This window comes from Leuciscus leuciscus, assembly GCF_965113295.1.
Source record: "Leuciscus leuciscus genome assembly, chromosome: 13".
NCBI classification, from domain to species: Eukaryota; Metazoa; Chordata; class Actinopteri; order Cypriniformes; family Leuciscidae; genus Leuciscus; species Leuciscus leuciscus.
In genome coordinates, this window is record NC_138737.1 from 34,307,129 (window position 1) to 34,323,630 (window position 16,502).

A 16,502-nucleotide genomic window follows, 5' to 3' on the forward strand; every position below is an offset into this window, starting at 1 on the left:
TGCCATAATGGCGGCCGCGCCGTCACGTGATGGGGGCAACTGTTGCTATGGAGCGTTCTATTGAGTTTCGCCTCTTGGGCTTCTATACTCTTTGGTTTCGTGAGGTTCTTCATGCGCAAACACTGTCTGCAAAGGCATTATCTGATAGGCAAAAAGTTCGATGCCTAAGCTTTCGGACGCAGCTGTTATTTCGGTCCGGTGCCGTTTCTGTGGCATGATGGGTAATTACAGTGGCCCTGCAGCTAAACTGCTGAATGTGTTGTCTAACTCGCAGGTGTAAGCAGCAGGCAAAATCACTGCTTAAAGAGGGGAAGAAATCACAGGTATACACCTAGGATGGCTTGAGGGAGAGTAAATTATAATTTAGATGTTTGGTTGAACAACACTTGAGCAGTGACGCATGTTTTCTGTCAGTGTGTTTCGACCGCGAGGTGGCAGTCGAGTTCCGTCGGTGGCCTGATGACGACGAGCAGAGGGAGAAGAGCAGTGTTGTTGTCTTCCGGGTGAGGTGTTGTTGCTGTCATTAACATCATCATCATCATCATCTTCTTTAGTGAAACTCTCTCCCCGGCCGGTTATTTAAGCAGTATGTGGATCCCCGCCGATGGATGTCACGACAAACACTGAGGAGATTAGCTGAGAACTTGATCCAGCTGCTTGAACTTGAGGTCTGAGCTTGCCTTGAATCTTAAAGCACATCTAAGATTGGAGAGAATCAGTGTCTCGAAACCTAGTGATCTGAACTAGACAGCATGTATGAGGCGTTATAGCAGCTCACTAGATTTTGACACACGACATTATATCTGACGGATGAAACGTTGTCAGTTATTTTGGTTTGCATCTTACGATCTGTTCACTTTGCCAGCTAACCTGACCTTGATATCAATATGTGAAAATGTGCTGAGCACCTGAAAATACACGCATATTTACGAGCTAAACTGCTACAAGGTGGTTGACAGCAATATGTCTTACATGCTATTCTTAATCCAAAACTAATCTTGTGCCATTCTTTTGTTTTAAATTGAATTAGAAGTCGAATATGCGTGCTAATTTGCATGTTTGTCATCTGGGAGAAATTTCATATTTGTGCTGTTAACACCGCAGAAACATTAGAAACAAAAATCGTGACCAGTTTCCTGATATACATTTACCGTTACAATTAATCAAACATCGTTATATTAAAAAGACAATAAAAGCTACCCATCATGCACTTCTTTGATGCATGTTACCCTTGTGACAAAACAGTGTGCTTAATTGTATTGAAAAAGTATATTGTATTATAAAAAAATACTTGCCAATATTTTAGAATAAAAGGCCACTTAAGTGTAAACTTTCTTGACTATGTTTCTTCTTAAAACACGTCTAAAAAAGTGCACTTTGTAACTGTCAAATTAAAAGTTTTATTTTAAAGCGGTACACCTATTTTAATTGGTTGACTAACATACTAAAGCACTTGTAAAGTACTTCATTATAATTTTATCTGTAGGGTAGTTAAAATTTCATAATTTCATGTGTGTAGATTTCATAATTTCAAATGTGCAATTCCAAATATGTTTACACACAAGCATCAATAGAAATGAGTATATTTTAATTTACCATAAATTGTTGTCAGTACATTTATTTCTGTCATTATTTTCTCACCCTCATGTCGTTCCAAACCTGTAAGACTTTCGTTCATCTTCGGGACACAAATGAAGATCTTTTTGATGAAATCTGAGAGCTTTCTGTCCCTCCATTGACAGCTACGCAACTACCACTTTAACACTTCAGAAAGTTCATAAAGAGATTGTAAAAAATAAAATAAAATAAGTATATAAGAATAAAATATAATATATAAGCCTGATTTCAATCTGTTCATCATTTAAAGTCTTTTCAGAAAATTTGGACTAAACCGCTCAATTCGTATGGATTAGTTTTATGATCTCTTTATGAACTATTTGAGCCATAGTGTCAGTTGCGTAGCTGTCACTGGAGAGACAGAAATACATTTTGGGTGATCCATCCCTTTAAGTCCTACTTTGATGGGTTAAAAAAACACTCATAAATTCGACTAATCGCATTTAGTATAAATTTAAACTAATACATTGTCCTTCAGTTGTACATAACATGCAGTTAAAGTGCCTGAAAACGTCACATTCATTTCACACTGAAGTATATTCTTCTACTGTTTTTAAAAGTATGCTAACGTGTACTTCTCTTTCACATGGTGGTCATTAATCATTGGAGCTCTTTCATTGGCAGCACGATGTCGGTGTCAGTGCAGGAGAGGGGCGCGGGCTTCCCTTCGGACTGGGAGGATGACGAGCGGATGGCTTTCTTGTTCTCCGCCTTTAAAGAGAACCGAGATGTCGACTGTACAGACTGGGATGGGAAGATAGACTTCTGGAGTCCTCTGATCACTGAGCACTGCAGGAGACGCGGGTCGGTGTGTGTGAGTCTGCAGGACTTGAACGAGAGTTTCAGAAGGAAGGGCATCGTTCCTCTGGGCTTGAGTACTGTAATTCAGAGCATGATTCGGTAAGTCACCGTCACCTCGGGTGTAATGGCTGCGTTTCGAAAGCTGAGCCGGCGGACTTTCTGCTTCGCTGCCCTATCAGGCAATGACTTTTCAGCCAGCGTTTGCGCATAAAGGCACCTGATGAAACTGAGTTCAGACAGACTTCTGAGGCAATGTCACTGTCTAATGATCTGCAGCAAAATAGAGAGAGCTTTGGGGATAAATAAATGAAGATTCATTTAATTACTGTGATTTCTTGCTAGAAACTAAATAAAAAGTGGACATTTAGTCCTCGCCTGACTGTATGCACCAAACCGTGACGGTTCGGGATGAATACATGTACCGTTACACCCCTAATTCACACACAATACGCAACTTTTAGATGCTGTCTTTAAGTTTTAGCTCAAAATGTTTTGTTATGGAATGGAACGCACAGGATTGTGGGATATCAAAGGCAGTGAAGGATGCATCTATACTTCCTTCAAAGATTGATCAGATGAAGGGATCTCAGGAGACAGCTAACGTTGGATTCAGACGTGCTTTAAAGGGTTATTTCACTTTCAAAAAAACGTTTTGCATATAATTTACTCACCCCGATGTCATCCAAGATATCCATGTCTTTCTTTCTTCAGTCGAAAGGAGAAATTGAGGTTTTTGAGGAAAACATTCCAGGATTTTTCTACAAAGAATGGACTTCAATGGCAACCAACTATTTCAATGTTCAAAGAAGGTTCAAATGTCCGTCTCAGTGCAGCTTCAAAGTCTCTACACGATCCCAGTCGAGAAATAAGGGTCTTATCTGGCGAAACGATAAAATATATAATTTTTATCCACAAATGCCCATCTTGTACCATCTCTGAGATGCGCCACGTTTACGTCATCACGTTGGAAAGGTCACGAAAAAAATTTAAATAATAATAATAATAAATTAAAACAAAGATGTCGGCCGATTTTGAAGTTGGAGGAGAAAATGAGATGACATTTTTCACTCTTCCCTACCTTTTTGAACCGGAATACACAGACAAATAACTTAGATAGATGATGTGACGCGTGACCTTTCCAACGTGATGACGCAATGCGTGGCTCATCTCAGAGATGGTACACGACGAGCATTTGTGGTTAAAAAGTATATATATTTTTTTACAAATTTTTTCGAAAATGGGCGATTGTTTCGCCAGATAAGACCCTTATTTCTCGACTGGGATCGTGTAGAGACTTTGAAGCTGCATTGAGACGGACATTTGAACCTTCTTTGAACATTGAAATAGTTGGTTGCCATTGAAGTCCATTCTGTGTAGAAAAATCCTGGAATGTTTTCCTCAAAAACCTTAATTTCTTTTCGACTGAAGAAAGAAAGACATGGATATCTTGGATGACATTGGGGTGAGTACATTTTCAGCAAAATTATTTTTAAAGGGTTAGTTCACCCAAAAATGAAAATTCCGTCAGTAATTACTCTCCCTCATGTTGTTCCAACCCCGTAAGACCTTCGTTCATCTTCGGAACATAAAATTAAGATATTTTTGATGAAATCTGAGAGCTGGCTCACTCCTCCATAGGCTTCTCTGTAATTGAAACTTGCCGGCCCAGAAAGTTAGTAAAGACAATGTTTAAAATAGTCCAAGTGACTACAGTGGCTCAACCTTAAGTTTATCAAGCGACGAGAATACTTTTTGTGCGCAAAAAAAACAAAAATAATGACTGAATTAAACTATTCATTTTCTTCTGTGTGGTCCTCTGAGTGAGTTCACGTAGTGTAACAGCGCAGCGCTTCTGGGTTTTATCACACACATGACCAGCGTCGGCCAATAGTGAGCCTACGTTCTGACGTACAACCCAGAATGCCTTCCGATCTTGGAATGAATGCGTCCTCTGAAGGCAGCGATGTTAAGCGCAGCCAGTGTCTCAAAGATCATGATGTTTAATCATTACATGTATTTATGGCATGTTGTTCGGGTTTGTTTTGTCCTTCTAGGAGTGGGAAGGTGCAGAAAGAATCCGACTTCGCTGCAAACGTAGACTCAGGCTGGCTGTCTTGGGGTGTTGGACTGCTGTTAGTCCGGCCCCTGAAGTGGACTCTGTCGGCTCTGCTGGGCAGCGGGAGGGTCCCGCTGGAGGAGATGTTCGTTGTGATAGAACTGGTTAAGGTAAGTGTGTCTTCAGTCAAAATGTGAATCGAATATTCAATTCAAATGTTCAAGTTAAATAGTGTTACCTAACAGAATAAAGTCTTTAGCCATTAATACCCATTTGCATTTTTATGCTATTACTGCACACAATTGGATAACACTACGACCAATCACAACAAGTTATCGCTTAGCTTCCAGCGGAGCTAACTGGTAGATTAGACTCTTATCGTATCCGGTCGGCAAAACAGCAAAAACGTCCTTCTTGTAAAGGAAGGATTTGAGCGGCGTCTTCTGTTCCTGTTTTAGATAAAATTCTAAATCTTTCATTGTGTGGCCAAAGCCGTTTCAAACAAATGGTGTTCATCCATAGCCATCTTGTAATGTTTACTAATGACTTCGACGTCGCAGCGCTGTCGTCATCTCGCCTCTGGCCCGCCTATATCAGATAACCCGATGTGATTGGTGCAGCTCAGATCGAGGGGCATATTTAATGAGCATCATTACTCAACACCAGAGTAACTCGCTGAGCAAATTCAACTTGTGCTCTCGTGAGAACTCTGGATTACCAGGGTAGATTTGGTGCGCTGTGTGGGCGAAGTGCTGGGAGCTTATCCTTTAATAGCGACGTCTCATCTCATGGATATTAAAATAGTAATGAATGCACTGAAAAGCCCTTGCGCTACTTGAATACGTTTTGCGTCAGATATCAATACAGAGAGAGAGTATAAAGACAGTAGAGCTGCACGATTAATCTTTAAAAGATCTCGATTCAAACACCCACGCGTTCTTATTCCTAAATGACAAAAACTTCACACTGGAACATTCAAATCTGTTTACGCTGTCGCTGACCCAGAGAGAGCAGTTGTCAATATATAGGTATGAAACAACTTCATTTTCAGTCTTTTCAATCACACCGTATCGATATTTCTGTGTTACAAATATTCAAATGATCACAGAAGTACGGAGATAAAAGTTTATAGTTCGAGTATAAACACTGATGTCTACGGTAGCATCCAAAATAGAGTAAATCACCTTTTGAAAGTCACTTCAAATAACGAGTGTATCGATTACATCTTATGCTTCAAAACATTCATAAAGACGACTGTTAAAGCTGCAGTCCGTAACTTTCAGAATTTACAAAATGTATATAAGGAGCGAGTACATCATGAATGCCTTTTTTCAAACCATGTTTTTGTCTTATCCTGAATCACTACGGTAAGCCTGTAATAAGCGGACGGCTTTACACCGGTCGGGTCGGCACCGCTGCGGAGTAGCCCAGTGCCCGCGTCATAGACATAAACAGAGAGAAGTTGCTCCGGCTACAATGTTCTTCCGCAAGACGCGTGCAGTTCTGTTTATTAACCGCTAATACTGATTCATCCAGTAATGAAACAAGTGAAGTCTTTATGAATCAATCATTCAAACCGATTTAAAAAATATTCTGTTTCCCCTGTCTGGATCTTACATGTGTGTTCAAGCGTATTCTACCCCTTCTGAGAGGGTATTCTCCACTGCTGGAGATACAGTAAGCTTGGAGAGGTCCTCCTCCAAATCAAATTCTCCTTGAGAATGCAGAATTTTTTATTTTCCATCAGAAAAATTCATTCTTTTTGCATAAATTGCTAAATACTATGTTGAATTTGTTGACATTACCAGTCTGTTAAACTCATTTGACAAGTATAAGAAATAAACTCAAAAAGGATCGTGCATTTTCCCTTACTACTAGTTTTTATTAGTTGTTTTAAATCATTTTTATTGAATGGGAACCGGAACCGAAAAATGTCTTGCGATCCCCAACCCTAGTCAAAAGTTTTTGGGTCAGCAGTAATAATTTTAATTTTTTTAAAGAAATCAACACTTTTTTTTAGCAAGGACATTAAATTCATCAAAAGTCACAGTAATTTTTTTTTACATTGTTACAAACAATTTCAATTTCAAATAAATCTTTTGAACTTTGTTTATCAAAATCATGTTTTCCATAAAAATATTAAGCAGCAAAACTGTTTTTAACATAATAATAATAATAACTGTTTCTTGAGCATCAAATCATCATGTTAGAATGATTTCTGAGGGATCATGTGACACTGAAGACTGGAGTAATGATGCTGGAAATTAAAATGGAAACGCTGTTTTATTCGCAAATGTTTGATCCAATATTCCAATTTTGCACATAAGTTAAATTTGCAACTTTGGATGCAAACATAACTACTGTAGAGTAATTTGCAGTGCCCTTTTGACTGAACATATACTTTCAATATGCAGCTCAAGTGCTGCTGTCCATATTGGGGAACATAATGAATTCTGAAAATTCACATCTCCCATTTTTAACTCTTAATTTTTATGATGATCTAATTTGCAAAAAAAAAAAAAAAATTGGCAAAAAGAGTTGCATCTCACTCCACAAGGTTATCGTGCCTGATGAAGACCTGATTGATCGAAATGTTGCGCTATTTATAAATACATTTTTGGAGCTGTAATCTCAGTTGACATTCATTTTTTTATTATTATTTTTTTTTAATAATTTGCAGCCCCCACTGTGTGTTATTGATATGTGGTGCTGGTATTTATGGGTCAAGGTTTTTTTCTCTTGCAGGAAAAGGCTGCGGCGCTTTTGGCGGCATATCGAGGTTCTCCTTTAGCAGTGCGCTCTCTGCTGTCTTTCCCAGAGCTGCGTGCGCTCTCCTCTCACATCTGTCCCGATGAAAGCACGCTCTGCATGGCTCTGCTACAGCTCCAGAGAGAGAAACATGTCACCGTCTCACTCCATGAAGGAGAGAAGGTGGGTTTGTGTACGAGAGCAAAACCTGACGTGCTCACAAAGACTTTAGGATAGAAAGTGGATGTATTTTGAACATTCTGTAGATACTAATGCTGGTTAACCATTTTTTGAGTCCTTAATACACCGCCGTTCAAATGAACTTTTTTTAAAATACTTTTATTCAGCAAAAACACATGAAATTAATCAGAAGTGACAGTAAAAACAATTAGAATGTTCTTTAGAATCCTGGAAAAATTATGTATCATGGTTTCCACCAAAAAAATGTTTGCTCAGTTCTGATTGAACTTTTGATCGTGTCTCTGTATAGCTGGTGAAATTCAGTCAGGCTGGACATGGCCGCGTGTGTCCTGTCAGCGAGGTGGACCTGGGCATCTATCAGCTCCAGCGCAGCGAGAAGCTTCTGGAGGAGAGGGTGGAGGTGCTGGGACTGGAGGCAGAAAAGTGAGCCACTTCACACAAACTGTATTGACATTGGCTGCGTCCGAAAGCTAAAGAACGCTGAGGTAGGAAGGGATCCTATGATCGTGTCACAGCCTGTCTACTGTCTGAGATGCCTTCCTTCATTTGATTGATTTGTGACAGTTGAGCCAAAAAAACATGGCGTCTGAAAGTTGAGGTTATTGGTCATTGTAGGAATTTGGTCTGTCCGAGACGAAAGATGACGAATCGTGGCGATATCTGTGGCCGTGGCTCATAAACGGTGGGCCTATGTCTTACAGTGAGAGAGGTTCAAAGAGAGCCTGCGATCAGCATCATCATCTCAGTGTGTTTGCTGCTACGACCTACGTCTACTGACGAGCCAATAAAAATGAAACATGAAATGGCGTATTGATTAACGCGACATGGCACTAAAACTTAACTATCTCAAGCTCCATTTGCAAAATTGGCATGCCAAGTTGGCCTCTGTTGAGTCTGTTCCCTCTCCACATCCATATTCTCCTCTTTCGCTTCCTCCTCTTTGGTTTTCAGCGCACATAGAAACCACAGTTGCCAAAGTGTGACTCATCTTGCTCAATTTGTTCACCACTAGCTCAAGCTGATGATTTATTCTTCTATACTAACTTGCGTCGTAGCTTACGATTCAATAGGTGTTGTTTAGAGTTTATTAGATCCATGTCGTACAGTGTGATTTGTAGTGATCTTATAGGATTGCTGAAATCGCTCTGTCTGTAGCAGCGTAAGGCCACTTTTGATGTCTATTTTCTTGTAGATCATTAAAGGGATAGTTCACCCAAAAAGGAAAATTATCCCTTGATTTATTTACTCACCCTCAAGCCATTCTAGATGTATATGACATTCTTCTTTCAGCCGAACACAATCGAAAATATCCTGGCTCTTCCAAGCTTTATAATAGCATTGAATAGTGCCGAGTTTTTGAAGCAAAAAATTGCGCATCCATCCATCACTAAAGTAATCCATACAGCATGGTGTTAATAAAGGCCTTCTGAAGCGAAGCCATGTGTTTTTGTAAGATACATATCCATATTTAGGACTTTATAAACTATAATCACTGGCTTCTGGTAATGGCCGTACGCGAGTCGAGTTCTGGCGGAAGAGTGACCTCTGACCCGACGCATGAAGAGTGACCTCTGACCCGACGCATGAAGAGTGACCTCTGACCCGACGCATGAAGAGTGACACCTGACCCGACGCATGAGGAGTGACCTCTGACCCGACGCATGAAGAGGGACCTCTGACCCGACGCATGAAGAGTGACACCTGACCCGACGCATGAAGAGTGACACCTGACCGACGCATGAGGAGGGACCTCTGACCCGACGCATGAAGAGTGACCTCTGACCCGACGCATGAAGAGTGACCTCTGACCCGACGCATGAGGAGGGACCTCTGACCCGACGCATGAAGAGTGACCTCTGACCCGACGCATGAAGAATGACACCTGACCGACGCATGAGGAGGGACCTCTGACCCGACGCATGAAGAGTGACCTCTGACCCGACGCATGAAGAGTGACCTTTGACCCGACGCATGAAGAGTGACACCTGACCCGACGCATGAGGAGGGACCTCTGACCCGACGCATGAAGAGTGACCTCTGACCCGACGCATGAAGAGTGACCTTTGACCCGACGCATGAAGTATTGATGAACGCGGAAGCGGAGAGGATAGAGCAAAACAAAACACCGGTCACGAATTAGAAGTCTATAACGAGAATTTAGATTTTTTTTTATTTGAATGAAACAGTGAAATGTTGGACGATTTCAATATAAGAGAGGAGGAGCTACGTCCTACGTCGGGTCATAACATTTTTAACATGGATATTTTTCTTAGAAAATCGCTTGGCTTCACTTCAGAAGGCCTTTATGAACCCCCTGGAGCCGAACGGATTACTTTTATGATGGATGGAATACGCTTTTTTGGGCTTCAAGATCTGTGGCACTATTCACTACCATTATAAAGCTGGGAAGAGCCAGGATATTATTTTTATAGAACTCCGATTGTGTTATAAAGTTAAAGTCATATACACCTAGGATGGCCTGAGGGAGAGTAACTTATGGCATAATTTTTGGGGATCTATCCCTTTAAATCATTATGTGGCCTCAGAAGTCTGTGTTTCGTGAGGTTCTTCATGCGCAAACACTGCCTGCAAAGGCATTACCTGATAGGCAAAAAGTTAGATGCCTAAGCTTTCGGACGCAGCTGTTATTTCGGTCCGATGCCGTTTCTGTGGCATGATGGGTAATTACAGTGGCCCTGCAGCTAAACTGCTGAATGTGTTGTCTAACTCGCAGGTGTAAGCAGCAGGCAAAATCATTGCTTAAAGAGGGGAAGAAATCACAGGTATAAGCACACTTTGTTTGACCCTTTTTGTGTTTAACGCTTAATAGGCAAGAAAAGTGTTTAAATGAATTCCCACTTTGTCCTGCCACAGGCCCTGAGGTGTTTACGTGGTAGCAAGCGTGTGGAGAAGAAAGCGGATCGTCTGTTTGCTCAGCTCGAGACAGTGAAGGGGATCCTGGACAGAATAGCAAACTCTCAAACCGACCGCCTGGTGAGACACACACACACACAGATGTCACAGTCTGGTGTGAGCGACAGCACATGCTGTTGGCCAACACCAGGGAACGTCACACACACTCTACCAGACAGCTCTGTATTGTACTTTTTTGCGAATGCCATATTTTTCTAGTTGCGTTGTGTTTTTTAATCTTCTGAAACGTGCTGCTACTTATATTTCAAAGCGCTAAAAACATGCACAAAGCACACACATTTCAATTTGGAACGAATATTGTAAAGCCGGCGCCATCGTTACTGTTTATAGTGCTAAGGAAGCCTCAAGAGCTGAAATTCAGATATGCTAATAGTCGTTTGGTTTCCGACACGCGCTTTAAGCGGTAGGACAAAAGTCTGGGCCATCTGACCAATCAGAGCAGAGCAGGCTCTCAGAAAGGGCGGGTTTAGAGAATCTTTGAGTGAACCGTTTTCAAACTCTTTGAGGAGAAAGGTGATGTGCAATGGATATTATGAGAAAACTAAAGTGTTTTTGCAATCTTGGATGCATGTAAACCTGTTGTAGGGGACTCTTGTTTTGGAGGAACCTTTAAAATAGCATTATAGGGACACTTTAATATTTTTATGTAATAATATGTGACTTGTACGCCGATGCAACTTGTGTTTTTTTTTCTTTTTCTCAATAATGCAATTTTGACCTGGTGCAACTCATAGTCAGGTACTTTCTGGAAAATATGGTAATCTACTTTAAATGGCTTCTTTAAAAGTCATTATTCACTCAAACTCTGTTTGCCACAAAAGCAGAAACTTTAAAGAATGTTCTTCTTTTCCATACACTGACTGTGACTGTCAAGTGGACAACAAAAACCCCATAAAAGTAGTCGAGCAGACTCTATTCCAATCTTTGTGTTAGAAACTAATTGAAATTTTAGTTATTCTTTCAAAATCTTCCCCTTGAAATAAAGCTCACATGTCGTATGGACTTTTGATGTTTTTATGTCCTTTTTGGGGCGAGACAGGCGGCACGGTCACTATGAACCATCATTGTATGGAAAAGAGCTGCGTGTACTTTCTTCAAAATATCTACTTTTGCTTTTGCTCCACAGAAAAAATACATTTCCAGAAAAAATCCATTCACACTTTATCCACACTTTTTGTAGATACATTTGTGGATAAATTCAACTTGTTCACAACCTCCCAGCATGTATTTTCTTTAAGGAATATACAAATAGTTTTGTTGTTGCACACCACAAACGTCATGTTCTGGTGTGTGTGCAGGTGATGCAGGCATACCAGGCAGGTGTGGCGGCTCTGAGGATCTCTCTGAAGGGTGTGAGTGTGGAGCGAGCAGAGAACCTGGTGGATCAGATACAAGAGGTGATGTATGACAAATCTGCATTGTAGCCATGCATGGTTTATGCTATGGTAGTTTAAATAAAGTTATACATATTTTGAATGAAGGTCTTTATTTTGCATTTATGCTTTTTGCACAGTTATGCGACACTCAGGATGAAGTCAACCAGACTCTTGCTGGAGGGGTGCTGGATTCTGGTATTCAAGCTTCACTTTATGTATTTCACTGTGCTAACGCATACATTTAAAGCTAAAACGGGCCAGATGTTTCATGCGTGTGGAGCAGGAATCGAAAATCTATTCCAATTCTGGAATCAAATACTTGAGGTCAGGAATCGGATACTTGTTATAAAATAAAAATTTCGATTCCCCTCATCGATTCCTTTGTGAGCATTTCAATATGAAATCCAAGCGCGAGACGACTCACATCCAAAACGTGTGTACAGAAAATTTGATTTTAAACCATCAAGTGCGCACTGTTTTCTGTGCAACTCTTAAAGTGACAGCAGCCTAACATTCCTGCTGCCGTCTCTATACAACAGAAGACAGAAAGAAAATTAACTCGTTCTTGACTGAATTACTTTTGTAAACTATATTTGTAATGTTATGTTAGTTAAGCTAAATTTATATTAGTTAGGCTAGTTCCCTGCGTACTGTAAGTGTTCTTTAGCCTGTTGTTTTTTGTTCATGATATTCAGCTACAATTAAATATTTTGCAATAAGACTAAATGTGAATGATATCTAAGGATTTTATTTAATTTTTTTTACCTTATTGGAATCGATAAGAATCGGAATCATTAAGCAGAATCATTAAGCAGAATCAAAATCATTAAGCAGAATCGGAATCATTAAGCAGAATCGGAATCATTAAGCAGAATCGAAATCATTAAGCAGAATCGGAATCATTAAGCAGAATCGGAATCATTAAGCAGAATCAAAATCATTAAGCAGAATCAAAATCATTAAGCAGAATCGGAATCATTAAGCAGAATCAAAATCATTAAGCAGAATCAAAATCATTAAGCAGAATCAAAATCATTAAGCAGAATCGGAATCATTAAGCAGAATCAAAATCATTAAGCAGAATCAAAATCATTAAGCAGAATCAAAATCATTAAGCAGAATCGGAATCATTAAGCAGAATCGGAATCATTAAGCAGAATCGGAATCTTTAAGCAGAATCGGAATCATTAAGCAGAATCGGAATCATTAAGCAGAATCGGAATCATTAAGCAGAATCATTAAGCAGAATCGGAATCATTAAGCAGAATCGGAATCATTAAGCAGAATCATTAAGCAGAATCGGAATCATTAAGCAGAATCGGAATCATTAAGCAGAATCGGAATCATTAAGCAGAATCAGAATCATTAAGCAGAATCGGAATCATTAAGCAGAATCAGAATCATTAAGCAGAATCATTAAGCAGAATCGGAATCATTAAGCAGAATCGAATCATTAAGCAGAATCGGAATCATTAAGCAGAATCGGAATCATTAAGCAGAATCGAATCATTAAGCAGAATCAGAATCATTAAGCAGAATCAGAATCAATAAGCAGAATCAGAATCATTAAGCAGAATCGAATCATTAAGCAGAATCAGAATCATTAAGCAGAATCGGAATCATTAAGCAGAATCAGAATCATTAAGCAGAATCGAATCATTAAGCAGAATCAGAATCATTAAGCAGAATCAGAATCATTAAGCAGAATCAGAATCATTAAGCAGAATCGGAATCATTAAGCAGAATCAGAATCATTAAGCAGAATCGAATCATTAAGCAGAATCAGAATCATTAAGCAGAATCAGAATCATTAAGCAGAATCGGAATCAATAAGCAGAATCAGAATCGATAAAATTCAAATGATACCCGACCCTAGTGTTTTAGTATCAGTTTTGCTATGATTGGCATTTCTCCCATACGGGCTTCTACTATTCATACATCAATGACAATACCGACGGGACTGAGTGTCTTTACCATAAAGTTGTCTAAAAGAGTAAATAATTCCTCATGTTCTCATAGGTGAGGATTCAGAGGAGTTGGAGGAGGAGCTGAAGTCATTATTGGAGAACACTATCCTGGACAAGGACGTGCTCCCAGTGGTGCCCACGCACCCTCTCTCTCCTCCCAGGAAAACGGGTATTCTAGATGCGGATTGGTTCCAGTCTCTACCCCGCGTGCCTGATTCCAGCCTGGGCATCACAGATGAGGAGCTGGACAGAGAACTGAGTCGACTCACAGTCTCTGACACAGGTTCCTTTACGCTCTTCTCTTAGCGCTGTTGTTATGTTTCTAATGCCGGGGACACATTTAACGACTGGATGAAACATTGTTTCCAACGACTGCAGCAGATTTTAAACACCAACTATGAACACCGACTGAACGTGACTCGCCGTGTTTGGTCATGATAAGTCGTAAGTATCAAATTACATTCAGAATCGGCCTTCCAGTCGTTAAGTGTGTCCCCGGCTTAAGGAAAGCATCACTATTGCTCATACTTGGAGTCATTGTTTTTTAGATGATTACAGCTTTTCAGTAGATTTGTTATGACTCATGAGAAACGTTTGTACATCTGTTGTGACAGAAACTTAAATGGCTTCCCTGCAGTCAGCTTAAGGTTTTAACTCCCGCAAGTGAAGATGTTCAGACATAATTATTGTAATTTCGCTAATGCTGTGTAGTGTAAAATAATGAATATACTTATGAAATATTCACTTTTTATTTTGCAGTTGTAATACAATATTAATACATTTGTCTCTTAGAAATAACATACATATATATATATATATATATATATATGTGTGTGTGTGTGTGTGTGTGTATGTGTGTATGTCTGGTGTATGCTGCTTAATATTTTTTATCTTTATTTTTTACCACAAAACACTCACTGCGCTCTCCCAGCTAATTAGGTGCTAAGACCAATGTACGTATTAATCCAAAGATGCAAATAAGGTCTGCACTCTAGAAATATTTTATTATTAACAGGAGATAAAGATAAGAAACGTTTCGGCTCTTTGCCTTGGTCAGTGTCAGTGATGAAAGCAAAGAGCCGAAACCTTTATCATCTTTATCTCCTGTTAATAATAAAATATTTTTAGAGTGCAGACCTTTTTTGCATTTTTCTTTTTTTGAAAGAAATTAATACTTATATTCAGTAAGGATGTGTTAAATTCATAAAAAGTGATTGTAAAGATTTATATTGTTATATATTGGATCATGTGACACTAAAGACTGGAGTAACGATGCTGAAAATTCAGCTTTTCATCATATATTATCATTATTATACATCATGTATATATTAAAATAGAAAACCATTATTTTAAATTGTAATAATATTTCACAATTTTACAGTTTTTTGTCTGTATTTTTGATCAAAGAAATGCAGGCTTAATGAGCAGAAGAGACTTCTTTCAAAAAACTTAAACAATAGTAATGCTTCCAAACTTTTGACCGGTATGTGTGTGTGTGTGTGTATGTATATATATATATATGTATGTATATGTATATGTGTGTGTGTATATATATGTGTGTGTATGTATGTATGTGTGTGTGTGTATGAATGTACACATATACATATATACATGAAGAAAATGCTTTGATTGTGGACAAAATTACATTAACTTAGATACTGTTCAAATGTTATGCTTAATGTTGTGGCAATTTTCCCCCATTGAATTAAAAATGTAACTTAATATTGTTATTTTGAAATTCCAATTTCGTGACAACATTATCTTGGCGTTAGAGATTTGAACAAACCTTAATAAAACATATTAAAATGTTAATAAATATTGAAATGTTTCACAGACACAGAAGCACCACCATGACACATGTGGTTTATTATGATGGTGATGCTGATAAAGATTGTCGTGAGATCATCAATCAAACCATCCATCATTGATTCATTTCATTACCATCCATCCATTGATTGAGTAACTCGGTTTCATTTTCGTATTTCTAGTTTCAGTTTAGTTTTTGTTCTTTTTCATTAAATAAATGATCAATCACTGCTCTTTTCCTCATAATAGTCAGTGATTCTAACCTTGTAACTTTGAGGTGAATCCCTTGTGAGTGTTTCTTCTCTCTGCTCCGCAGCTCAGAGGAGGCTGGAGTCGGCGCAGTGAGTGTTTCAGCACAAGCACAGTGGCTGTGAAGGAAAGCCATCAGATACAGTACAGAACATGTGTGTCCTTACATTGTAATACGCCCTACCAAGTCCTTATGAAGAGCCCTTATTCATGTTTGTAATAGCATGTTTATTTTTGTTTTTTTAAGACCGTTTTAAGAGTGGCCTTCTTGAGTTTGTAAAGTCTGTACAATGTATTATTCTAATAAAACTAAAAATTATGATGCCAAATAAACAATATTCCCCGTGCGTTTGTTGAGAAGCGAGATGCTCACTCAGATGTGTCTACATAATTATTACGATTTTGTAAAGATATATCTGTTGTTTTTGTAAGGACATTAAAAAGTTATGAACAATTATAGAAACTAAAGACAATAATTTACACCACTGTTCAAAAGTTTGGGGCTGATAATATGTACTATATTTTTTTTATTAAAAGTACAGTAAAAGAGTAATACTGTGAATATTACTATTTAAGATAATAAATTATTTATTTGATGGTGAATGTTAATCTGATCCTTCAGAAATTATTCTAAGATGCTGATTTGGTGCTCAAGGAATATGTATTATCAATGTTGAAAATAGTTATGCTTAATTTTTTTATGGAAACCATGATACACTTTTTCAGATTTTTTTATTTATTTAATTT

General features: G+C 38.7%; 1 protein-coding gene across 3 annotated transcripts; it reads left to right on the top strand.

Moving 5' to 3' along the window:
- Positions 1 to 469: 469 nt before the first annotated feature.
- Positions 470 to 16,492, top strand: chmp7 (charged multivesicular body protein 7). 3 transcript variants are annotated; one of them, XM_082188771.1, is made up of 11 exons: positions 471 to 668; positions 2,227 to 2,517; positions 4,473 to 4,644; positions 7,220 to 7,405; positions 7,713 to 7,846; positions 10,158 to 10,206; positions 10,298 to 10,417; positions 11,656 to 11,754; positions 11,871 to 11,928; positions 13,753 to 13,983; positions 15,823 to 16,492. In XM_082188771.1, the coding sequence occupies exons 2-11, from the start codon at positions 2,246 to 2,248 to the stop codon at positions 15,849 to 15,851; spliced, it is 1,350 nt and encodes a 449-aa protein (XP_082044897.1). In that variant the 5' UTR covers positions 471 to 668; positions 2,227 to 2,245; the 3' UTR covers positions 15,852 to 16,492. The 3 variants fall into 3 exon arrangements, with proteins under 3 accessions (XP_082044898.1, XP_082044897.1, XP_082044896.1); XM_082188770.1 differs by having other exon boundaries at positions 472 to 668; positions 2,242 to 2,517; XM_082188772.1 differs by lacking the exons at positions 13,753 to 13,983; positions 15,823 to 16,492 and adding an exon at positions 13,638 to 13,694 and having other exon boundaries at positions 470 to 668; positions 2,242 to 2,517; positions 11,871 to 11,966.
- Positions 16,493 to 16,502: the final 10 nt, after the last annotated feature.